Source organism: Melospiza georgiana, chromosome 21 (genome assembly GCF_028018845.1).
Source record: "Melospiza georgiana isolate bMelGeo1 chromosome 21, bMelGeo1.pri, whole genome shotgun sequence".
Classification (NCBI taxonomy): domain Eukaryota; kingdom Metazoa; phylum Chordata; class Aves; order Passeriformes; family Passerellidae; genus Melospiza; species Melospiza georgiana.
Genome location: NC_080450.1, coordinates 11,396,589 through 11,420,415, shown reverse-complemented (window position 1 = coordinate 11,420,415; position 23,827 = coordinate 11,396,589). Strand labels below are relative to the sequence as shown.

At 63.0% G+C, this 23,827-nt stretch overlaps 2 protein-coding genes across 2 annotated transcripts; one reads left to right on the top strand and one right to left on the bottom strand.

Annotated features, from left to right (window-relative positions):
* Positions 1-5,824: 5,824 nt before the first annotated feature.
* On the bottom strand, positions 5,825-12,197 carry LOC131092288 (TBC1 domain family member 24-like). Its single transcript, XM_058038932.1, has 7 exons — positions 12,095-12,197; positions 9,700-10,735; positions 8,629-8,787; positions 7,764-7,827; positions 7,122-7,217; positions 6,715-6,985; positions 5,825-5,970 (listed from the first exon to the last, which is right to left on the bottom strand). The coding sequence occupies exons 1-7, from the start codon at positions 12,195-12,197 to the stop codon at positions 5,825-5,827; spliced, it is 1,875 nt and encodes a 624-aa protein (XP_057894915.1).
* Positions 12,198-17,246: 5,049 nt separating this feature from the next.
* On the top strand, positions 17,247-21,997 carry CCDC42 (coiled-coil domain containing 42). Its single transcript, XM_058039100.1, has 7 exons — positions 17,247-17,311; positions 17,692-17,797; positions 17,886-18,005; positions 18,803-19,000; positions 19,315-19,536; positions 20,129-20,287; positions 21,929-21,997. The coding sequence occupies exons 1-7, from the start codon at positions 17,247-17,249 to the stop codon at positions 21,995-21,997; spliced, it is 939 nt and encodes a 312-aa protein (XP_057895083.1).
* Positions 21,998-23,827: the final 1,830 nt, after the last annotated feature.

Here is a 23,827-nt window from a genome sequence, read left to right as displayed (position 1 = left end):
CAAACAGGGAGCAGATCCTCAAGCAGGGAGCAGAGCCTCCAAAGGGAGCAGATCCTGCAAAAGGGAGCAGATCCCAGCCAGGCTGTGCCAGGAGCCCCTGGGAAAGGTGGCAGTGACAGCAGGGAAGTGTTGAACAGCAGCCAAGCTGTGTTCCCTGTGTCCCAAGGTGATTCTCAGAAGCAGGGAACCCTTCACACCAATCTGAAAGGAACACAAGCCCCTGCTCCCCCTGAAGCAGTCAGACCCATTTGTTCAGTGCTGTGGGGCTCTTGGGGGGATCTGGTAAATGCAGGACAGGAAGTACAAAAATGGACTCTCCTCTAATTGTACAAGTGCTTTAAAGTTGCCTCAGCTGTAAGGAAAAGGATCTCCTGAGAGGCTGAGGAAGCAGCAGCCCCACAGCTCCTGCTCCAGCTGCTTGTGCAAACCTGGGGAATTCCAGACCAGGCTGGCAGCACCTGGAATCTGAGAATCCCACAATGGTTTGGGCTGGAAATTACCTTAGAGCTCACCCAGGGCCACCCCTGCCACGGCAGGGATACCTTGCAGTGTCCCAGGCTGCTCCCAGCCCTGTCCAGCCTGGCCTGGGACATTCACAGGGGTGTCCAGTCCACAGCCTCTCTGTAGCGGGGCCTCCTCAGCCCTGGAGTGAACTATTTCCTCCTAATTTCTCATCTAAACCTTCCCTGCTCTGCCTGAGCCTGTTCCTGCTTTCCCCACAGGCAGGGAGCACTCAGATGTCCCTTTGATTTCGGCAGGTGGGACAATCACTGCAGGAATTGGGACAATCACTGCAGGAATTGGGACAATTGCTCCTTTTCAGCTGAAGCAGAGTCGGTGCCCAGCAGAGTTCAGGGCCTGCAGCAGCAGCTCCTGGGGAGCTGTGCCCAGAAATTGGGCCAGGAGCACAAAGGGCCTTCAAAGGGCTCTGAACCAGCATCCCTAACCCAGGGTAAGGAAAAGAGACACAGCAAATCCATGGAGTGAGCTGCAGGCAATGCCCACGGTGATGGCACGGCTCCCTGGGGAGCTCCTGAGGAGATGGCACACGAGTGGCACATGAGATGGCACACGAGTGGCACATGAGATGGCACACGAGTGGCACATGGGAGCCCGAGGAGATGGCACACGAGAGGCACCCCGAGAGCCCGGCGCTGGCTGCAGAGGAACCTGCCAGGGTTCTGGGGGAGGCACCTGGACACAGCCCTGAGTGCAGGAGAGCAGAACTAAACTGGGAGCAGGGCAGGGGGAAGATGGTTTCCTGTGATCCCTGTGTCCCCTGTGTACCCCGTGTTCCCTGCATTCCTTGTGTCCCCTCTGTCCCCTTTGTTGCCTCTGTTCCCTGCATTCCCTGTGTCCCCTGTGTTCCATGTCCCCTGTGTTTCCTGTGTCCCCTCCATTCCCTGTGTCCCCTCTGTCCCCTGTGTCCCCTCTGTTTCCCAAGTGCCTCCTGGAGCCCTTTCGGGCCCTTCCAGGGGCTCTGATCTCTCCCTGGACCTTCTCTCCTCCAGGTGAGCACCCCCAGCTCTCCTCCAAGCTCCCCAGGGTTTGATTTCCACTTTAACCCCATCATTGTCCCTCTGTCCTGCCCAGGCTGTGCTCTGGGTCCCCCGGAGCAAACGGGGACCTTTGGGTGGCTCTGGTGTCCCCAGCAGCCAGGCAGCCCCACCAGGGCTCTGTCTGCTGCCATCCTCTCGTGGATGAAACCCAGAGGCTGTGTAGGAGGTTAAAAATATCTCCATTCATTATTTACTCCTTGCAGCAAGAACCCGCTGCTTTGAAGTGTGATTATAAATACAAACACCATCAGGAGCCCCGCCTGCCCACCCTTCCCCTGCAGGAATATTTGCTCTTTGTCCTGCTCTGCTCTCCTGTGAACCCTTCCAGCTCACCTCCTTTAAATACATCTCTGAATTTTCTTTGAGTGCAAACCAGCCCTTTCTGGAAATGCATTTCAGGGCTGCATCCCCCTTTGCCTCGGCAGCCTGAGAGCTGCTCAGCTGTGATGGTGGCCAAAACCAATCCTGCTGTTTACCCCAGTATTTATGGAGCTCACAGAAATGGGGACCAAACCCAATCCTGCTGTTTATCCCAGCATTTATAGAGCTCACAGAAATGGGGACCAAAACCAATCCTGCTGTTTATCCCAGCATTTATAGAGCTCACAGAAATGCACGTACAGATAATCCCACGTAGGTGGAAAACAAGGAGCATCATCAACACCCACTGAAGGGTTCTGCCGCTCCTTCTCAAAACACAAACAAAGGAATCTTCAGATCAGCCCGAGGGAATAAACACGTTCTCCTCTATCTGAAGGCAGAGTTCCTTTAAGGTTGACCCGACTTTATTTTCAATAAACATCTTTCCCTCCCCCAGCAGATCTAAACCCTTTCTTTAGAGATAAACTCCCCGTGGGGTGGGGGACTGTGCATTCCAGGTTTGGAGTTTCGTGGGGAGCCAGGGGCCCATAATTCCCAGTGGGAACAAGGTTTTGGGGATAAAGGGTGATGTTTGCTCACTAAAATGCATCATGGAATGCCCCATCCCTGGCAGGGTGGACACTGGGGCTGGGAGCAGCCTGGGACAAGGGAAGGTGTCCCTGGGACAGAGAAGGTGTCCCTGCCATGGCAGGGGTGGCACTGGATAAGCTTTGAGGTCCCCTCCAGCTCAAACCATTCTGGGATTGTATTTTTCAGAAAAATTACAACAAAGTGCTGAAAACAATCCCCCAGGGAGGGAGGGACAGTCCCTGGGTGGGGCTGCAGGCCCAGCTGCCCTCCAGGGAGGGAAATTCCCCCTTGGGAGGGCAGTGTCCATCCCCAGACCCCGCTGAGCCCAGGGCAGCTCTGCTCTGCAGGCACCACAGGGGGATTTTCCATTCCCAGTACCTGCTGCATTTCCAAGGAAAAGTCCAGAGATGCCTTGAGGAATCACCCAGCTCTGCAGGGGGGAAACAAAACCAGCCCTTGGCCCAGGGTTAGCCATTCCAGGGACTAAATTGTGTGGAAACAGGGATGGGAACATGTTTGTTTTGATAAATGCTGTGGGTTTGACTGCAAGAAAACATCTGTAAAACCCCTCCTGTGGCACTGAAGGCTCTGCTCCAGCTGGAAATTTCTGCCTTGGGACATTAAACGTGGTTTCACAAGGAGCTGGTGGCACTGCAGCGACAGGGAATTGTTGGTGTGAGCAGCAGGTGGGTGGGACGGGAGGGGAATCACTGCATGGGGCTGGGAGAGGAAAATGGGAAGGATGCAAATGGATCTGACAGTGGTGGGGGATAAAAACACACCAGGACCTTCCCCCCAGCTGCAAGGACAGGAAGGCCTGTGGATTTCCTGTTTCAAGGCTCTGGAAGCTGCATTTGGTGAGAGTGAGTGAAGAGGGCAGGGAGGAAGGAAGGAGAGGAGAAGGAGGGAAAGGTGAGCGCTTGTGTCCTCCACAATCCTGGCTCTGAACAGAAATGTCTGCTGTGGGCAGCAGGGGAAGGAGGAGGCTGGAGGCACCGCCTGTCACTCCCATCCCAGGCATCTCCTCTTCTCCCCCTTCACCCCAACCATCAGTGGGCATTCCTCTCCCAAGACAGCCCCGTGGGAGTCAGTGCTGGGGTGAGACAGGGATGGCTGGGACACTTTGGAGTGTTCTGGAGTCAGTTCTGGGGTAAGACAGGCGTGCTTGGGACACTTTGGAGTGTTCTGGAGTCAGTGCTGGGGTGAGACAGGGGTGCTTGGGACACTCTGGGCCGTTTCTGTCACAGTGTAGCTGCCCAGGGAGCACACAGCCCCTCGGCGCTGCCCCCATCGTGTGCCAGTGTGGGAACTGCTGAGCCCGGCCCTCCAGAGGAGCAGGGCATCCACACCCCCCAGATCTGCAGGGAAATCAGCTCCGAGCATCACAAACTGTGCTTTTTGTAGCCATTTGCGGAATTGCTGAGCCCGTCCCTCCAGAGGAGCAGGGCATCCACAGCCCCCAGATCTCCCCAGCTTCACAAAATGTACTTTTTGTAGCCATTTGTGGTATTGCTGAGCGAGGCCCTCTGGAGGAGCAGGGAAGCCACAGCCCCCAGATCCTCCCAGCTTCACAAAATGTGCTTTTTGTAGCCATTTGTGGTACAAGGCAGTGTCCAATAGTCCCTCACCTCGGGGGGAGCAGGGGATGACCCAGACCTGCAGGGAGGGATTGTCCCTCCGTTAATTCCCCGTCATTCAGAGCCACCCTGGGCTGCTCTATTTGTGCCAAGGCTGGCAGGAGCCCAGAATGCAGCTCAGGGAGCAGAGGTGAGCCAGGCAGATCCCTGCGCTGCTTGGAGACACCTCTGTGGGGACAAGGAGCAGAAACGCCCCAAAGGGATGAGCTGATGGATATTGCAGCTCCTTCCAGAGCACACGGGGGCTGAAGTTTCCTTTTCACTGAAGATTTCAGTGAAGACGCAAAGTCAAGGGAAATGGGCAGGGGGTGGCAGGGCTGAGGGACTCTGGGGCCATGGGGTGAGGGATTGGGGTGCTGTGGGGCCATGGGGGGAGGGATTGGGGTGCTGTGGGGCCATGGGTGAGGGATTGGGGTGCTGTGGGGCCATGGAGTGAGGGATTGGGGTGCTGTGGGGCCATGGGGGGAGGGATTGGGGTGCTGTGGGGCCATGGGTGAGGGATTGGGGTGCTGTGGGGCCATGGAGTGAGGGATTGGGGTGCTGTGGGGCCATGGGGGGAGGGATTGGGGTGCTGTGGGGCCATGGAGTGAAGGGTCGGGGTGCTGTGGGGCCATGGGTGAGGGATTGGGGTGCTGTGGAACCATGGGGTGAGGGGCTGGGGTGCTGTGGAACCATGGGGTGAGGGGCTGGGGTGCTGTGGGGCCATGGGGTGAGGGATTGAGGTGCTGACCCTCTCCGGGGAGGTGAGAGCAGGTCCCAGATCTCTTTATTCCCCATCACACGTCCCCTCTGCCTCCCAGCCCTGCTGCTCCCCCACCGTGTCTTTGTGCTGGAATTTGTTTGAATTCTCCAAGAGTTTGGAACTTTATTCAGCAATGGAATAAGGGGCAGGAAGGAAGGAGCCCTTTCAGGGTCCCTTTCAGCACGGCAAAGGCTCGGCAGAGCTCGGGCACCCCCAAACCCCAGGCAGGGCTTTGCCACCCCCGGCAGCACTTCCAGCCAGGGACAGGAGGAGTCTCTGCCAGGGCTGGTGGGTCCTGGGCAGTCCTGGGTACCCACGGAGGCTGCAGAACCCCCCGGGTGCCTGAGGGGCTGTGCTGGGCTGGGGGCTGGGAGGGAAGCGGATCTGAGAATGTTTCTGGTGAGCTCTGGAGCTCGGTGTTGGAGCTTGGCCTCAGAACCCCCACAAGATCTGCCCCTGCTGTCCCTGTTTGCTGAGCCCCACGCTGCAAACAGGCCAGGGAGGTGTGAGAATCCAGCCTGGCTGCCCTCCCCTCCAGCGCCCCAAACCGGGCCAGACTGGGTGGAGTGAGCTGGGGCTAAACTGCAGGAAGGGACCTCGAATGTCCCCAGGGGCAGCACCCGCAGTTCTGGCCCTGGCACTGCCTCGGCCTCTCCCACAGAACCACGAGGGCTGATCTGGTCTGATCTGATCCGATCTGATCCAGTCTGATCCGTTCTGCTCTGCTCTGCTCCGTTCTGGTTGATCCATTCTCTCTGCTCTGATCCATTCTCTCTGCTCTGCTCTGCTCCGTTCTGGCCGTGGAGGGGCCCAGGGGTCCGGAACAGCCGCCCAGGTGGCCCCAGCCCGGCCGGGGGTGCCAGCGCAGGGAGGGTCCCGGTGCCCGGTGCCCGTGCCCGTGCCCGCGGGTGGCACTCGGGGTGTCCCCAGGGCCCCTAGGCGCTCTGGAAGCCCCACACCTCCAGGAGCTGCACCTGGAAGTTCTCCCGGCAGAGCGGGGGGTTGTCGAAGGTCTCGCAGCGCTCCGTGTGTCCCCGCAGCAGGCTGGCGTCCAGGGACAGCGCTTGGCCTCCCCCTCCGCCTGCAAGGGCAGCGCGGGCTGGGCCGGGCCGGGCCGGGCCGGGGCCGCCCTCGGAGCGAGGGAAGGGCCGGGCAGGGCCGCTCCGGGCCCGGGCAGCGAACCCGGCAGGGTTGGGGATGTGGGAACCCCCTGGGGCTCCCGGGCTGGGGAAGGGGAGCTGCCCTCACAGCGAACCCCGGCAGCGTTTGGGCTCTGGGGTCCCCCTGGGGCTCTGGGAGGAGTTCCCGGGCTGGGGAAGGGGAGCTGCCCTCGCCTGCCCGGACTTTAACCCGATATCCCCAGCTGGAGCTCCGGGGAGCCGATAGGGATCCCCCCCTTATTGATGAGGATCCCCTCTTATCCACAGGAATCCCCCCTCACTCATAGGGATCCTCCCTTACTGATAGGGATCCCCCCCTCACTGATACAGATCTCCCCTTATCGATAGGGATCCCCCCCTCACTGATACGGATCTCCCCCTTATCGATAGGGATCCCCCCCTCACTGATAGGGATCGCCCCCTCACTGATAGGGATCCCCCCCTTATTGATAGGGATCGCCCGTTATTGATAGGCACCTCCCGTTATCGATAGGGATCTTCCCTTATTGATATCGATCCCTCCTCACTGATAGGGATCCCTCCTTATCAATATCGGTTTCCCCTTACTGATAACGATCCCCCCCCTTATTGATATCAATTCCCCCCTTACCAATATCGATTTCCCCTTACCGATACTGATCCCCACAGACATCATCCCCCCTTACCGATAACGATGCCGTCCCGGGAGCCGGACATGAACATGGAGGCCGTTTTGGAGGGCAGCAGGAAGTGCCTGGTGGCCAGGAACGGGGACAGGCGGCCTCTGCCCTGCGCCGAGGGCACGGCCAGGTGCTGGGGGCTGCAGCTGTCCCGGGAGGAGCCGAGCAGGGACTCGGGAGCGGGGGAAGGCGAGCGCTGCCGGGAGCGCGGCACGGCCTTGGCCAGCTCTGGCCTCTGGATGAGCACCCACTCGTACCTCTCTGCCTCGGGGCGCACCTGGGCACGGGACACACCTGGTGACCTGGGGGAAGGGGCTGCTGCTGCTCCGGGGGGGGCCTGGGGCAGGGAAGGGACGGCGTGTCCTGGCAGGACAGCAATGAGGGGACAGGCCCGGACACAAACCGTGACTTACAGTGAACACAAAGCACTCCCCTGTCCCAAAAAAGCCCGAGGTGGCTCCGCTCTTCTTCCTTTCGGCCCAGTCGGAGGAGAGAAAGGCCCCACACACCTGGGAGAGAGCACAGGGAGCTCAGGGATGGATCAGTCTCACTGGTGGCCTCTCCCCCTCACCCTCCCCTCCTGGTTCCCCAGCACCCCGGCTCAGGTGTGTCCTGGTGGCAGAGGGGCAGTTTGTGCTGCCCTGGGAGCTGGGACAGACCCAACCCGGGGCACAACGGGGAGCTCACAGCCCATGGGGGCTCCCAGCAGTGCCAGGGGGGTCACCCAGCCCGGGCAGGACAGGGAGCTCACAGCCCTCACAGCCCGTGGGTGCTCCCAGCAGTGCCAGGGGGGTCACCCAGCCCGGGCAGGACAGGGAGCTCACAGCCCTCACAGCCCGTGGGTGCTCCCAGCAGTGCCAGGGGGGTCACCCAGCCCGGGCAGGACAGGGAGCTCACAGCCCTCACAGCCCATGGGGGCTCCCAGCAGTGCCAGGGGATCACCCAGCCCGGGCACGACAGGGAGCTCACAGCCCTCACAGCCCGTGGGTGCTCCCAGCAGTGCCAGGGGGTCACCCAGCCCATCCCCTTCCCCAGCCCTGCCTGGCAGCGCTCACCTCCCCCTCGGTGGTTTTGATGAGCAGCACCGTGGGTTCGTAGCCTTCACAGCACGTGTAGAACCTGCAGGGATTGACAAGGCTGGGCTGAGGGAGCTGGAGCCCCAGCAGGGTTTGCTGGCTGTCCCTGGGCACGGTGTGCTGGCTGTCCCTGGGCACGGTGTGCTGGCTGTGCCTGGGCATGGCTGTCCCTGGGCACGGTGTGCTGGCTGTCCCTGGGCACCGTGTGCTGGCTGACCCTGGGCACGGTGTCCTGGCTGTCCCTGGGCACAGTGTGCTGGCTGTCCCTGGGCAGGGTGTGCTGGCTGACCCTGGGCACGGTGTCCTGGCTGTCCCTGGGCATGGTGTGCTGGCTGTCCCTGAGCAGGGTGTGCTGGCTGACCCTGGGCATGGTGTGCTGGCTGTCCCTGGGCAGGGTGTGCTGGCTGTCCCTGGGCACGGTGTGCTGGCTGTCCCTGAGCAGGGTGTGCTGGCTGTCCCTGGGCATGGCTGTCCCTGAGCAGGGTGTGCTGGCTGTCCCTGGGCACGGTGTGCTGGCTGTCCCTGGGCATGGCTGTCCCTGAGCAGGGTGTGCTGGCTGTCCCTGGATGCTCACAGCATGATGGCACAGGGTGGCACAGGGGACATCCCTGCCTGGCACAGCCACAGGGCTCCCTGTGCCCCAGGCGGTGCCCAGGTGTCGGTGCCCATCTGGGCCAGCCTCTGCCCTCTGCCCTCAGCCACCCTCGGGACCCCGAATCCAGCCCAGGAGGGTCCCCAGCAGCCCCAGAGGTGCCCAGGTCCCTTGTGCTGCTCCTCCCCCCAGCACCAAGCCCTGCCCAGGCTCCCCCGTGCCCGCCCGGCCCCGGGGCAGGTGAGGCTTCACCTCTGCAGGCTGCAGCCGTCCTGGGAGGTGGAGAAGAGCAGCAGCGGGGGGAAGAGCGAGAAGCGCTCGGGCAGCCAGGACCAGACGAGGCGCATCTCCTGCGCCGTGACCGTGCTGGAGCTGAACTTCTGCATGTCCACGGCCAGGTGGAAGGACGGCCTGGGGGGAGGCACATCAGGGGGCTGGGGGCCTCTGCTTGATGGGGCACAGCCCCTGCAGCAGGTTCTGCCCTGCCCTGAGCACCGTGAGCTCCCTGCCAGCACCCCCAGCTGTGCTGTGTCCCCTGACAGGGTCCCTGGCTCTGGCTGTGCCGTGTCCCCTGACAGGGTCCCTGGCTCTGGCTGTGCCGTGTCCCCTCACAGGGTCACTGTTTCTGGCTGTGCTGTGTCCCCTGACAGGGTCACTGTCTCTGGCTGTGCTGTGTCCCCTCACAGGGTCACTGTCTCTGGCTGTGCCGTGTCCCCTGACAGGGTCACTGTCTCTGGCTGGGCTGTGTCCACTCACAGGGTCCCTGACTCTGGCTGTGCTGTGTCCCCTGACAGGATCCCTGGCTCTGGCTGTGCCGTGTCCCCTGACAGGGTCCCTGACTCTGGCTGTGCTGTGTCCCCTGACAGGGTCCCTGGCTCTGGCTGTGCTGTGTCCCCTGACAGGGTCCCTGGCTCTGGCTGTGCCGTGTCCCCTGACAGGGTCTCCAGCTCTGGCTGTGCCGTGTCCCCTGACAGGGTCCCTGACTCTGGCTGTGCCGTGTCCCCTGACAGGGTCTCCAGCTCTGGCTGTGCCGTGTCCCCTGACAGGGTCCCTGACTCTGGCTGTGCTGTGTCCCCTCACAGGGTCCCTGGCTCTGGCTGTGCTGTGTCCCCTCACAGGGTCACTGTCTCTGGCTGTGCTGTGTCCCCTGACAGGGTCCTCAGCTCTGGCTGGGCCGTGTCCCCTGACAGGGTCCCCCAGAGGCTGTGAGGGCCCAGCACAGCCACAGCTGCGGGAGTTTCCTGCAGCTCCCCCAGAGCTCTCCACAGGAGCTCCCATTTTGCCGGCTCAGCCCCAGAGCTGGGAGCGCAGAGCTCTCCTCACCTCCTCTGCACCACGGTGATGCCCCTCTCCACCAAGGCCTTCCTGTTGGCCATGTGCAGCAGCCAGATCTCCTTGCGGGAGAAGAGGCGGATGCCGAAGGCTCTCTCCAGGAGTTTGTCCACGCTGACGTGCTGGGCGATGTTCCTGACGAAGGCCTGCAGCTCGGCCTTGACGTTGGAGCCCTGCGGCCCGGCCGGGGCCGCCGAGAGCCGGAACTGCTTGAGCAGGGCCAGGCCGATGCGGTACAGCACCTTCTGGCCCTCCAGCAGGAACACGTCCAGCACGCGCACGGCGTAGGCCAAGGGCAGCCCGGGGAAGAGCCACGACAGCCACTCCGAGTAGACCTCGAGCACGTTGTCGGCGGCGCCGGCGATGAGCTTGTGGGCCGCGGGGCAGTGCTTGCTGGCCAGGTCGCCAAAGGTCATGCAGGAGGCCTGGTGCGCCAGGAAGGACTGGTCGATGTAGGCGGCGTGGGGAGCGTTGCTGGCGATGAGGCGCGAGAGGCTCTCGAAGCACCGGGCCTCGTCCTCGCTGTAGTGCAGCAGCAGCGCCGCCAGCGCCGGCAGCAGCGGGCTGTGCGTGATGTCGGGGAACAGGGCGCCCACGCAGATGAGGATCTTCCTCAGGGCCGTGACCCCGCGCGGGCTGAGGCAGTAGGTGGGCACGGGGCAGCCCTCCAGGAACTCGGGCAGGGGGTGCGAGCTCACGCTGCGCTGCCCGAAGAGCCGGCCGGCCACGTCCCGGTACACGAGCGCGTCGGGGGTGACCAGGCGGCAGGAGACGCGCTGGATGAGCCGCGGGTAGAGCCGGGCCCGGCCCGCGTGGCTCCCGGCCCAGCAGCCTTCCCTCGCCAGCCGCTTCAGCTCCTTCGGGGGCCGGCCCAGCACGTCCCGCGGGATCCGCGCCGGGCCCCGCGCCTCCGGCATCTGGGCCCAGTCCACGAAGGGCCCGCAGCCCCGGCCCGGGGAGGTGTCGATGTCCCACGTGTCGGCCTCGGACGTGACCACGATGGTGACCGGGGACGAGCCCGGCGCCTCTGCGGGACACAGAGCTTTTAGTGATCGCCTCTCCCCGCCCCACCAGCGGCGTTCCGCCCCGGCTCAGGGCGCTCTGAAGCCTCACAGCCGCGTCCTGCGTTTCTTTGCTCTGCCCCGCCAAGGGAAGCGTTTCGGGCTTTGCCCTCTCCCGCTCCCATCAGCTCCGGGCCCCGGAGAAGCTGGGGCCAGGTCCCAGCTGGGTGTCAGGGCTGCTTCTCACACCGCGAGGGGCTTTTCCCCCTCCCAAAGCTCCCGGCCCCGATCAGGGCTCGGGCAGCCGCCGGCGCTGGGCAGAGCGGGCTCCGAGCTCCGCCCGGACACACGGGAGCGGCATTTCCCCGGGGCTGGACACACGGGAGCGGCATTTCCCCGGGGCTGGACACACGGGAGCGGCATTTCCCCGGGGCTGGACACACGGGAGCGGCATTTCCCCGGGGCTCGGGAGAGCTGAGCCGAGCCCTGCAGGGGCTGGGGGCTGTCCCCGCGTCGGTGAGCTCTGCTGGGCGCTCATCAACGGCCGAGACACCGCAATTAGCGCACTCATTAACTCTCGGGTGTTTGTACCGTGCCTGTGCTCGGCTGCTGGGGGTCAGGGGTGGATTCGCACCGAGACAAGGGGACACGGGGACAGCCCGTGGTGGCACATCGGGACGGTCCCGGGCCGGGTCCGGCTCTGGCTCTCGCTCTCCAGCTCAGTTTGGCGCCTGCCCAAGGCCAGCGGGAGCAGCGGGTCGGGCTCAGCCTGGTTCAGGGCAGGAGCTGCTGGATCCGGAGCCGCTCGGGCCAGCTCCAGTCCCGGACACAGCCTGACCCCGGCACATCACGGGGGCTCCTGGCCGTAGAAACCAGGCTGAGGCATCACCGGGGGGCGATCAGGGGCTGTTTGCACCCCAAATTCCTCTCTCAGGGCGCTGCCCTGCCCGGGTCCCGAGGAGCATCAGCCCGAGCCCACCCGACCGCCGGTGCCCCGGGTGCTGAACGGAGGCTGCGGCTGTGCCCGGCCCGGGACGAGCCGGGGGCTGGGGGCAGGACCCGGCCGTGCCCCAGCCCCTGCGGCTGTGCCCGGCCGTGCCCCGGCCCCCGCGGCCGTGCCCGGCCGTGCCCCAGCCCCCGCGGCCGTGCCCGGCCGTGCCCCGGCCCCTGCGGCTGTGCCCCAGCCCCTGCGGCTGTGCCCGGCCGTGCCCCGGCCCCTGCGGCTGTGCCCGGCCGTGCCCCGGCCCCCGTGGCTGTGCCCGGCTGTGCCCCGGCCCCCGCGGCTGTGCCCCGGCCCCCGCGGCTGTGCCCGGCCGTGCCCCGGCCCCCGCGGCTGTGCCCGGCCGTGCCCCGGCCCCTGCGCTCCCGCTCGGTCCCGCACTCACCCGGCCCCGTGCCCGGCTCCTCGCCCGTGCCCGGTTCGGCCATGGGGCAGGCGGCGGCCGCGCCCCCGGGGCAGCGGGGCACGCTGAGCCCCAGCTGCAGCATCTGCCAGCTCGGCCACCGCTGCCGGGTCCGCTCTGCCGCGCACCTGCCGCGCTTTTAAGGTGCGGGCCGGCCCCGGCCCCGCGGTTTGTTTGGGGTAAACACAGCGAGGGGTGGAGCGGCTCCGCGCCCGCATCGCCCCTTCCTGCCCCCATTCCGCGCCGGGCCCGGCCGGGGGCTGCAAACACCCCGCGGGCCGAGATAGCATCGAACAGCAACACGGGCAGCAAATGAACCCTTGATTTTCCCCAGGACACCCTTCGTGCTCCGCTCGGGCTGCGGCTGCTGCGGCCCGGCCGCGGGGCTGCGGCGTTCCCGGTGTGCCCCCGGGAAATGCTCGGTACCGATCGGTGCTGAGCCCCAGAACGCGCTGCAGAGCTGCACAATGAGCGGGAAATGCTCGGTACCGATCGGTGCCAGCCCCAGAACGCGCTGCAGAGCTGCACAATGAGCGGGAAATGCTCGGTACCGATCGGTGCCAGCCCCAGAACGAGCTGCAGAGCTGCACAATGAGCGGGAAATGCTCGGTACCGATCGGTGCCAGCCCCAGAACGCGCTGCAGAGCTGCACAATGAGCGGGAAATGCTCGGTACCGATCGGTGCCAGCCCCAGAACGCGCTGCAGAGCTGCACAATGAGCGCTGTGCTCACCGACAGAGGAGCTGGGCTGGAGGAAAAGCGGCCTCCAGCAGCTGGGAGAGGCTCCCGGGACACCGGCCCGGCCCCACAGCGCTGCTCTCAGCTCGGGCTGCACTTAGCGGGCACTTTTATAGGCATCCCAGCATTTTAAAGGATCTTTATTTGCCTTTAAAACCGGATTGTTTCTGCTGTGATAACAGAAGCTGTAGGTTGTTCCTGACCAGGTCCGGCTGCACCTGCAGCACCTCCCCGAGCATCTCCTGGCCCCGCGGCCCCTCCCTGCTCCTCTCCTTCCCCTCACCTTCCCCGTGCTGTGCCCAATCCCTCGGGAGCAGCTCGGCTGTCCCGTCACCCCTCCCTGCCTCTGCCCCTGACGAGCGGGGAGCCCCGGGAGGATCAGCAAAGGTCCCCGGGCTGTGCAGGGTGCAGTGGTACGAAGGGATCTTCCAGTGGAGTTATCCTTATCTCCCTCTCCCGATCCTCCCCAGAGCCTGTCCAGGCTCCTGACGGGCGGTTCTGCTCCACAGGCCGCTCCAAAGGGGCAGTGCCGGCCCCAGCCCCGCTCCTGGGGATCCCCACTCTGCACCCCGCGCTCTGCCCGGTGCCCGGGGGCCGCTGGTTCCCTCTGCAGCCCCAGCCCAGCTCCCGGGGGTCCCCGCTCTGTCCCCAGTGCCCGGGGGCCCCTGGTTCCCTCCGCAGCCCCAGCCCTGCCCAGCTCCGGCAGCAGCGCCTCCTTCCCGCTGCCTGCCCCGGACCCTTGGGCCGCCTTATCCTCATTTCATCCTCATTTGCCTTTCCCGGGACAGCGGCCGCCCCTCCTGCCAGCCCCCTGCAGCTCTGACACCTCCGGCAGCCGCTCCGGAGATGGAAGTGAATTAGGGACAGGGCGAGAGGAAATGTCGCTTCATGCGTTTTTAATGGCGAAATATGAAATATGTAGAGGCCGCGGGGCTCGGGCTGAGCAGCGCAGCCCAAGGCCATGAATGTTTGATGGCCGCGGCTGCGGGAGCATCTCTGGCTGTGCGGGGACCGGGCCAGGGCACAGAGCTCGCCCCGTTATCAGCATCGTTATCACTGTTGTCATTGTACCCCGGGCAGGGAGGGGTTCAGCGGAGTTTGGGGCTGGGGTTTTGGATGGGAGATCTCAGAAACCCCAAATAAGTGGGGTTTGAGCAGTATTTTCTCTGCCTTTGGAGAGTTTGGAGGTGCAGATTAAATTCCTGCTTTCTGCATGGTGAAGTGTCAGAATTGCACAGAGACCTCAACAAGAACAGAGCAATAAAAGATTGCTGCTCCATGTATCTATTTATAGAGGGCAAAGTCCTCTCCTGCCATCAGTGCCAGCCCTGAGGAGCCCAAAGCCCAGGGAAACGTGGGGCTGGTGCTGTTTGGAGCCTTTGTGGGGCTGGAACTCTCCGGGCTTGTGTTTTATGGAAACATTGCAGGGGTGGCTGACTTCTCCATAAAATCATTTGTCCCATGCCCTGTGTTTTCCAGCTTCCTTTAATCCATTAACAGGTAAAGGGGACTATTTGGCAGCGTTTGATTCTACTCTAAACAAGGTTCCCACAAGGAGAGAGGTGTTTCCATAACAGAAATGCCTGTTGAGAAACCCACGGCTGAGCAGTCGCGTGCCCTGTGCCTGCTGAGGGCTGAAATGCAGGGAAATGTCTGTGTACAGAAGTGGCCTTTCAGGGAGAATGTAAACAGGGTTTAATTCTGTAGTATTTTGCAATTAGCACGGCTGAAAAATTTCTTGCCTGTTACTGAGCCAAAAATAGAGCACAAAATCTAAAATAGAACAAAAAACCTGTAGGGTAGGATTAGAATCCAGTACTTGCCGTCTGTGAACTCTGCTCCATTGAGCTGGTCTCAAAGCTTCCACTGGATTCTTTTTTTCCCCTGAAATGGAAATGAACCCTTTTGTCCTGCCCTGCAGCGGGAGGCAGCAGTGGGGTCTGTGCTCAGTGACTTTCCGGGCTGTGTCCCCTTTGTGCTGCTCTGGAGCAGTTCAAGGCAGTGTTCTCCACGTTTTTGGGATTGCTGGGAGCCACACAGGCTCTGTGTCCATAACACACAAACCACGATGGGCACGGACTTGGAATAATTCTCTTTTTCCTTCCACGTGTTTAAAGCACCCAATGAGTCAATTCCTGGAGAAGAGAGAGGATGAAAGGGATAATAAAACCCCAGCCTTGTTCCTCAGCTGGTAGCCAGCTATGGACAGCAAAGTGACTCTGCCATTTCCTCCCGTGGGGTGAATTCCCACCTGGAATTCCCTGGTCTTCAGGGGTACAGGCAGAGACACCTCAGGGCCTGGATCTTGTGCCAGGAAATCCAATTTTGCTCTCTTGCCTGAGCATGGGCTGGGACTGGGTCTGTAGGGAAGGGCTTGGGGAGAGCTTGGAAGGAATTTGGAGAGATCTTGGGGGGATCTCAGAAGAACCTTGGCAGGATCTTGGAAGGATCCTGGAAGGATCTGGGAAGGATCTCAGAAGAATCTTGGCAGGATCTTGGAAGGATCCTGGCGGGTGCTGGCAGGAGCTGGTGCCAGGCACGGAGCCCCAGGCTCTGCAGGGCTCAGCTGCCATTCCCAGCTCGGGGTCCCTCTGCAATCCTGGCGGATCCTGGCCCAGCTTTGGGCTCCCAGGGGTGGCAGAGCCCCCCTGGAATGTGCCTGGGGCTGACACTCAGCTCTGCCCTGCATTAGAACAATCAGCACCTGGGGTTTGATGGGGCTGAGCGCTGACACTTGCCTGGCTGGTGCTGCTTTTCCACATCTAATCCAGGCCTGATGTGACAGCCCACGGTGCCCAGGCCCTGCTCTTGCCAGCAGCCCTTCCTTTCATTAACCTTCCTGCACCACTGATCACATGTTTGCTGGCCAGGCCTGGGGCTGGAGCTTTGCCCTGGAATTAAGCTACTTTACTGTGCTCAGCACTCAGGGAGCTCCACATCCTGTGAAAGCTGCTCTGAAGCTGTTTCTGGGCTGCAGGGCTGGGCTTTAATGCTCCCGGGGCTGATCCCAAGTGACAACTGCTGCAGGACTCTCCCTGCCTGGGGACAGCATTCCTGCCCCTCCAGCCCAATTAAGGAGCCCATGGAATGCCCAGGGCAGGGTTGGGCTGTTTGTGTGTCCCCCTGGAGCGGGGCCAGCTCCATTTCCTTTAGTGGGGATTTAATGACAATTTCAGTGGGGATTTAATGACAATTTCAGTGGCTTCTGCCCCTGTTTCTCCTTGGGAGGGTCTGTGCAGGCTGTTGGAGCAGGGGCTGCAGTGGGGCAGAATCCCCAGGGTGTCACTGCATTCCCAAGGCAGGGTGGGGAGAGCAGCCAGCAGTGGGGACTCTCTGGGTGCCACTCACATTTGTAGGGAATCTTGCACAGAAACAGGGAGAGGGGTGGAAAGAAGAGCCTGGTGTTTGACAGAAGGGATATTCACCTGGAAATCTGAGTGTGGGCTGTGTTTTGAGGGGGTCAAGAGGAAAGTCAGACTTGAAATGAAATTAAATGAAATATGAAATTAAATGTGCCCAGGAGCAGCAGGCAGGCTCTGCTTTGGTGCTCGGGGTGGTTAAGGGAGATGTTGTGATTTAAAACAAGTGCGGTTCAGTCACTTTTAGCCAAAAAGGGGCTTTTTTTCCTATTTTTCTTTCAGACAAGCCGGAGCGCAGTGCCCGCGCTGCCGCGGCCGGGCAGAGGAGCTGCGGGCTCTGCTTGGGTGATTTTCCAGCAGCGCTGCTCCATCGCACGGCCAGGAGATGTCCCCAGCTGCCCGGGATTGCTGCGGGAGCCCCGGGAGCTCGGAGCCCTTCGGTGCCAGCGGGACCCGGAGCCCCCGTGTCCCCAGTGTCCCCCCAGTGACGCCCCAGTGCCCCCCTGTCCCCCCTGGGCAGGGCAGTGCTCGGCCCTCCCTGGGCTCCAGCTGGGCTTTGGGAAAGGGGCTGGGGCTCTGGGACAGGGGCAGGGGCTGCCAGGACCCCGAGGGACCCCCAGGGCAGCACAGGGCACAAGGGACAAATCTGGGCAGAGGAAGAAGCAGAAAAGATGAGTGAAGAAGAGAAGGGAATGAAAAAATTCCAGGTCCTGGATACAGGGGTCAGTCCCCCTGATACCAGCGGTCAGTCCCCCTGATTCACAGGAGCTGTCACAATGGGCAGAGGAGCCCCCGGAGCTGTCACAAAGGGTGCAGGTGTCTGTGGAGCTGTCACAGTGCCCGGAGTAGCGCTGGAGCTCTCACAATGGTTGCAGGAGCCCCAGTGGCTCTCTCTGGGACTGAGTAGCCACAGGGCTCGTCCTGGAGCACTGGAGCAGCCCCAGGGCCCGAGCAGTGCACAGCAGCCCCCGGGCTGCCCCGAGGCCGGGCCAGGAGCAGGACCAGCAGCAGGACCAGGACGTGCAGTGGCCGCAGCCATGGCCCACGAGGACCTGAGCTATTACCGGGGGCAGTACAAGGACAGGCTCCTGTCCCTGCTCAGGTCAGGGCTCCTCCAGCCTCCCCCCGTGTCTCCACGGCTCCCTCCCTGCCGTGCCAAGCTCCCATCCCTTCCCTGCCGTGCCAAGCACCATCCCTTCCCTGCCTTGCCAAGCACCATCCCTTCCCTGCCTTGCCAAGCTCCATCCCTTCCCTGCTCCCATCCCTCACCTGCTCCTGTCCCTGCCCTGTTACCCCCTCCCTTGCCCCGGCTATTCTGGGGGTCCCTGCAGGGAGGGCTGGGGGTCCCGAGGTGGGGCTGGAGGTTCTCAGGTGGGGCTGGGGGTCCCGAGGTGGGGCTGGGGTCCTGCCTGCCCCCAGGACACAGCCCAGCTCCGGAGCAGCGTGCCAGGATGCCGTGTGAGCTGGGCACATGCGTGGCAGGGAGCTGCGGGCAGCCGAGGAGGACTCCACCAACTCCTTCATCTGCGTGCTGAAGAAGATGAAGGAGGTGCGGCAGATGGAGAAGGTTGTGGAGGAGACAGAGGAGGTGAGGAGGCCGGGATGTGCCCGGGGGGCTTTGCAGGGTGGCAGGACAGGTGGGGCTGGTTCTGGCTGTGGCGGCCGTGTCACCCCAGCTCTGGTGCTGCCAGGCCTTTGCGGAGAGGATGAGGACCCTCGCCGAGCAGTGGAGGGACCTGCACGCCAGGAGGGCCCAGCTGAAAGCCCACGTGGTGACATCTGGGGCCACTGTGAAGGTACACCTGGCACACCTGGCACACCTGGCACACCTCATACACCTGGAACATGTAGCACACCTGATACACCTGGCACACCTGGAACACGTAGAATATGTAGCACACCTGGCACACCTGGCACAGCTGGCACACTGCCCCTGCTCACTGACTCCTCTGCCCTGGGAGGAGCCTTGGCTCAGCACTCCCCGCCAAGGCCAAGGCTCCCCTGAGCTGTGGGGAGCAGGGATTTGTGCCCTGGTGGGAGAGGGATTGTCTGAAGTGCACAGCCCGGCCCAGGCACTGCCCCAGCCAAAGGGACAGTGCCAGGGGGTGGCCCAGGGACAGGGAGGAGAGTGGGACAGGGACAGTGCCGGGGGGTGGCACAGGGACAGTGACACGGGTGGCACAGGGACAGTGCCGGGAGGTGGCACAGGGACAGCGAGGGGAGTGGTCCCCAGTGCTGGGAGGTGGCACAGGGACAGTGCCGGGAGTGGTCCCCAGTGCTGGGGGGTGGCACAGGGACAGTGACAGGGGGTGGCACAGGGACAGTGCTGGGAGGTGGCCCAGGGACAGTGCCGGGAGTGGTCCCCAGTGCTGGGGGGTGGCACAGGGACAGTGACAGGGGGTGGCACAGGGACAGTGCTGGGAGGTGGCCCAGGGACAGTGCCGGGAGTGGTCCCCAGTGCTGGGAGGTGGCCCAGGGACAGTGCCGGGAGTGGTCCCCAGTGCTGGGCTTTCCTCCCCGAGGCTCTCCTGAGTGACCCAGCTCCTCCATCCCGTGCCTCCCTCCCCCTGTGGCTGCGGGTGCTGCTCCCCAGGAGAATGAAAGGCTGAGAACCCAGGCTCTGAAGAAAGCCAAACAAGAGAAAGTGGAGAATTCGAAAAAGGAGAGTGAGCTCCTGAGGGCGAGGAGGGAACTGGATGATCTGAGAAAAAAGCACCAGAAACTCTCCAAAAAATTGCTGAAGTACTCTCAGTTCAAGAGGTACCTGGAGGATGTGGTGGATAATTCACAGGTGAGCTTGGATGTGGCTCAGGGTTTGAGCCAGAGGGAGGAGGCAAGGCCAGGGAAATCAACCCCTGACCAAACCCAGAGACTCCAGGTGGGCTGGGAGGGGCTCCCTGGAAACCAAGGTGGGCCACAGGGTCAGGAGAGGAGAAGCAGGACAGGTGAAGGTAGGGCAGGGTGTTCCTGATGCCAGACAGGGTGTCCCTGACCCCAGGGATGGCTGCACAGGATGTCACCGATCCTAAGCAGGGCAGGACAGGGTGTCCCTGACCCCGGGCAGGACAGGACAGAGTGTCCCTGACCCCAGGACCTGTGCTGCAGTTCCGTGACATTGATGACATCATCAGCTACTACAAGGCCCTGCTGAGGACCCGCAAGGACCTGCTGCAGTCCCAGTGGTGGCACCGGCAGCTGATGGAGCAGGGCAAGGGCCTGGAGCAGCAGCTCAGGGCAGAGAAGGAGGCTGAGATGCTCCAGTGCAGGAACGACCTGGTGCAGCTCAAGGAATCCTTTGACCAGGCTCAGAGTGACATCCAGCAGTGGGTAAGGAGCTGAGGGGTGCCCAGGGGGGGCTGGAGGGGCAGGGTTGGCTCCTCCTGCAGCCAGGGGCTCGTGGCAGGGCCAGCAGCAGTTTGGGGTGGGAGGAGGTGCCCTGTCCCATCCCATGGATCCCATCCCATGGATCCCATCCCATCCCCATCCCTATCCCATCCCCATCCCTATCCCATCCCATCCCATTCCATCCCATCCCATCCCATCCCATCCCATCCCATCCCATCCCATCCCATCCCATTCCACCCCATCCCATCCCATCCCATGGATCCCATCCCATCCCATCCCATCCCAGGGCTGCAGGAGGAGCATGACAGCCTGGGTGGGGGCAGGTTTGTCACCAAGGGAGGTGGCAGTGGCAGCGCTGAAGGGCTGGCAGGGAGGGTGTGCCAGGGTGGGCACAGCAGGGTGGGCAGCACAGCCAGGCTGGCTCCTGGCTCTGCTCTGCTCTGCTCCCAGCACACCAGGCTGGACCAGCCCCAGCACACCAGGTCCTTCCCAGCCTGGATGAGGCTGAATTTGGGGTCCCCAGCGGGGTCCTGGGGCTGAGGCCACCCTGCTGGGACGTGTCTCGTGTCCCCAGGAGGAGCGCTGGGCCGAGGTGCAGGACAGGCAAGCCAGGAAGGCCGTGGAGCTGAGGTCCCTCACCATGGCCATCCACGGCCTGTTCCACACCGCCAGCACCCGGCTGCAGCCGCAGGGCAGGGTGGCAGCTGGGGACAGCCACCGGCAGCTGGACATGGTAACGTGGGACAGACCCAGGGACAGCCCCACGGACAGCCCCAGCACAGCCCCAGGGACAGCCCAGCACAGCCCCAGGGACAGCCCAGCACAGACCCAGGGACAGCCCAGCACAGACCCAGGGACAGCCCAGCACAGCCCAGCACACACAGCACACACAGCACAGCCCAGCACACACAGCACAGCCCAGCACAGCCCCAGCACAGCACAGCCCCAGCACAGCACAGCCCAGCACAGCCCAGCACAGCCCCAGCACAGCCCAGCACAGCCCCAGCACAGCCCAGCACAGCCCCAGCACAGCCCAGCACAGCCCCAGCACAGCCCAGCACAGCCCCAGCACAGCCCAGCACAGCCCAGCACAGCCCAGCACAGCCCCAGCACAGCCCAGCACAGCCCAGCACAGCCCCAGCACAGCCCAGCACAGCCCCAGCACAGCCCAGCACAGCCCAGCACAGCCCAGCACAGCCCCAGCACAGCCCAGCACAGCCCCAGCACAGCCCCAGCACAGCCCAGCACAGCCCCAGGGACAGCCCAGCACAGCCCAGCACAGCCCAGCACAGCCCCAGGGACAGCCCAGCACAGCCCAGCACAGCCCAGCACAGCCCCAGCACAGCCCAGCACAGCCCAGCACAGACCCAGGGACAGACCCAGCACAGCCCAGCACAGCACAGCACAGCTCCATCCTGGCCAGGACACACAGCAGGAATGGCTCCCCCAGGGCAAGGGGAGCCCCCAGGCCCAGCACAGTCCCCTCCTCCCCTGGGGACCCTGGCAGGAATGCTGGGGACAGCAGGCAAACCTGTCCCTCTGAGCAGGGGAGTGGGGACCAGGCATGGACAGGGGTGCAGAGATCCTGGGGTGCAGGGATATGGGGGTGCAGGGATGTGGGGATGCAGGTAGAGGGGATGCAGGAATGCAGGGATGTGGGGATACAGGGATATGGGGATGCTGGGGTGCAAGGGTTTGGGGACCCAGGGGTTCGTGGGTGCAGGGATGTGGGGATGCGGGGATATGGGGGTGCAGGTAGAGGGGATGCAGGAATGCAGGGATATGGGGACATGGGGATGTGGGGATACAGGGATCAGGGGTGCAGGGGTGCAGGGGTGCGGGGATGCAGGGATGCAGGTACAAGGGATGCAGGAATGCAGGGATGTCCGGATATGGGGATGTGGGGATATGGAGATGTGGGGATACAGGGTTCAGGGGTGCAGGAGTGCAGGGATGCAGGGAGAGGGGATAGAGTGGTTTGGGGCTGCAGGGACAGGGGATGCTGGAATGCAGGGATGTGGGGATATGGGGATGTGGGGATACAGGGTGCAGGGGTGCAGGGGTGCAGGGATGCAGGGAGAGGGATGCAGGAATGCAGGGATATGGGGATGTGGGAATACAGGGGATGCAGGAATGCAGGGATGTGGGGATATGGGGATGTGGGGATACAGGGTTCAGGGGTGCAGGGGTGCAGGGATGCAGGTCCAGCCATGGCCAGGATTTGGTTCCATTCCCCCACAGAGGCACACTCTGGTGCCTTCCTGTCCTGCACTTAGCTCGGGGACACCCGCCCTGCAGGAGGGACAGGCTCCCTTCTGCCTCCTGCCCCCACTGCTGCCTGACCCTGCCCTGTCCCTGTCCCTGTCCCACCCAGATCCGGCAGTTCATCCACGACCTCCAGGACTTCACGGAGGACATGAAGGAGCGTGGCCGAGCTCTGTGAGAGCCTGCCCTGCCAGCGAGGCAGCAGCAGGGCGGGCAGGGACAGGAGAGGACGAGAGAACCTGCAGAAATTGCAGACTAAAGAAATAGCAAATATTTAAAGCATCTCTTCATTTCCTGCTGATCTTCCCTGCTTTTCTGTGAGCCCAGATACTCAGCAGCAGAAGAGAGAAAAGCAGGAGGCAGTGAGCCCTGCGTGGCTCTCAGGGTCCCAGAGGCCTCACAGACACTGGCAGGGCCACCAGGAGCTGCTCCTGCTCTGGAAAATCAGCTCCTGGCTCATCCTGGAGCACAAAGCATGCAGGGCCTCTGTGTCTGTCCACCTCATGTCAGCTGTGACATTTCCAGAGGCCATCCACACCCCCCGAGAGGTGACTCAGCTGTCCCCAGCCACGGCCACCCTGTCACCCACGGGGGTGCCACCCTCTCGGTGGTGGGCAGGAGCTCATGGGACAGGAGCAGCTCTGCCCTGTGAGGGATGGATGGGGACACGGCTGTCCCGTCCTGTGATGGATGGATGGATGGATGGATGGATGGATGGATGGATGGATGGATGGATGGATGGATTGATGGGGATAGGGCTGTCCCCAGGGGCTGGTGAGGACACTGAGGGACCAAAAGTGAAGTGTGGGTCAGAGCCAGCAGTGGGAGGGTTGGGCTCTTGCTGCAGCAGCAGGAGCTGCTCTGGGCATTCCAGGAGCTCCCAAGTGCAGCCCAGCTGTTCAGGGTTAGGTTCTGCTCGTCTCTGCCCACCCTGCTGGGCACACACCCCTTGCCCACCCTGCTGGGCACACACCCCTTGCCCACCCTGCTGTGCCACAGCTGAGCCATCTCCTGAGGTGGTGCCAGGAGGGAAAACACCCACAGAGCTTCCAGCAGACATTTATTGGTTGGGGTTGAGGTGGATGCACGGGAAGCTGTGTCTCTCCATGGGCTGGGCTCCTCTCCCAGCCCTCCCAGCACTTCTGTGTGCCCAGGGAGCATCCTCAGGGCCACGGGGGGACACACAGACACAGCCTGCCCATCCTCAGGGGGACACACAGACACAGCCTGCCCATCCTCAGGGGGACACACAGACACAGCCTGCCCATCCTCGGGGACACACAGACAGACCTGCCCATCCTCGGGGACACACAGACAGACCTGCCCATCCTCCAGCACTGCCTCCAGCCCAGGCTGCCTCCAGAGGGGCAGGTTTGGAACCCAGGGCTCTCCTGGCCTCTGGCTCCCCTCAGCCCAACCAAACTCTCTGGCTGGGTCACACACTGTCCCAATGAGGCCTGGGAGGGCAGGACAGACAGGAGCCTTTGGTGTGTGTGGAACAAAGCAAATCCCTGTGGGCCAAGTACAGCAGCCCTGGAGAGTCTCTGGAGCAGCCCAGGATGGGATTGGCTCAAGGCTGGGATCAGCTCCAGGACAGGATCAGCCCCAGGACAGGATCGGCCCCAGGCTGGGATCAGCCCCAGGACAGGATCAGCCCCAGGACAGGATCAGCCCCAGGCTGGGATCAGCCCCAGGACAGGATCAGCTCCAGGACAGGATCAGCCCCAGGGCAGGATCAGCCCCAGGCTGGGATCAGCTCCAGGGCAGGATCAGCCCCAGGCTGGGATCAGCCCCAGGACAGGATCAGCCCCAGGCTGGGATCAGCCCCAGGACAGGATCAGCCCCAGGACAGGATCAGCCCCTGGGCAGGATCAGCCCCAGGACAGGATCAGCTCCAGGACAGGATCAGCCCCAGGCTGGGATCAGCCCCAGGACAGGATCAGCCCCTGGGCAGGATCAGCCCAAGGACAGGATCAGCTCCAGGACAGGATCAGCTCCAGGACAGGAT

Bases quoted from the DNA above. Each gene is read 5' to 3' on its own strand.
- LOC131092288 (XM_058038932.1), bottom strand. From the start codon at position 12,197: ATGCTGCAGCTGGGGCTCAGCGTGCCCCGCTGCCCCGGGGGCGCGGCC. The intron at 10,736-12,094 runs GTGAGTGCGGGA...TGTGTCCCGCAG, and splicing joins GGAGCCGGGCACGGGGCCGG to AGGCGCCGGGCTCGTCCCCG. The intron at 7,828-8,628 runs GTGAAGCCTCAC...CAATCCCTGCAG, and splicing joins GACGGCTGCAGCCTGCAGAG to GTTCTACACGTGCTGTGAAG.
- CCDC42 (XM_058039100.1), top strand. From the start codon at position 17,247: ATGGCCCACGAGGACCTGAGCTATTACCGGGGGCAGTACAAGGACAGG. The intron at 17,798-17,885 runs GTGAGGAGGCCG...GTGTCACCCCAG, and splicing joins TTGTGGAGGAGACAGAGGAG to CTCTGGTGCTGCCAGGCCTT. The intron at 19,001-19,314 runs GTGAGCTTGGAT...CCTGTGCTGCAG, and splicing joins ATGTGGTGGATAATTCACAG to TTCCGTGACATTGATGACAT.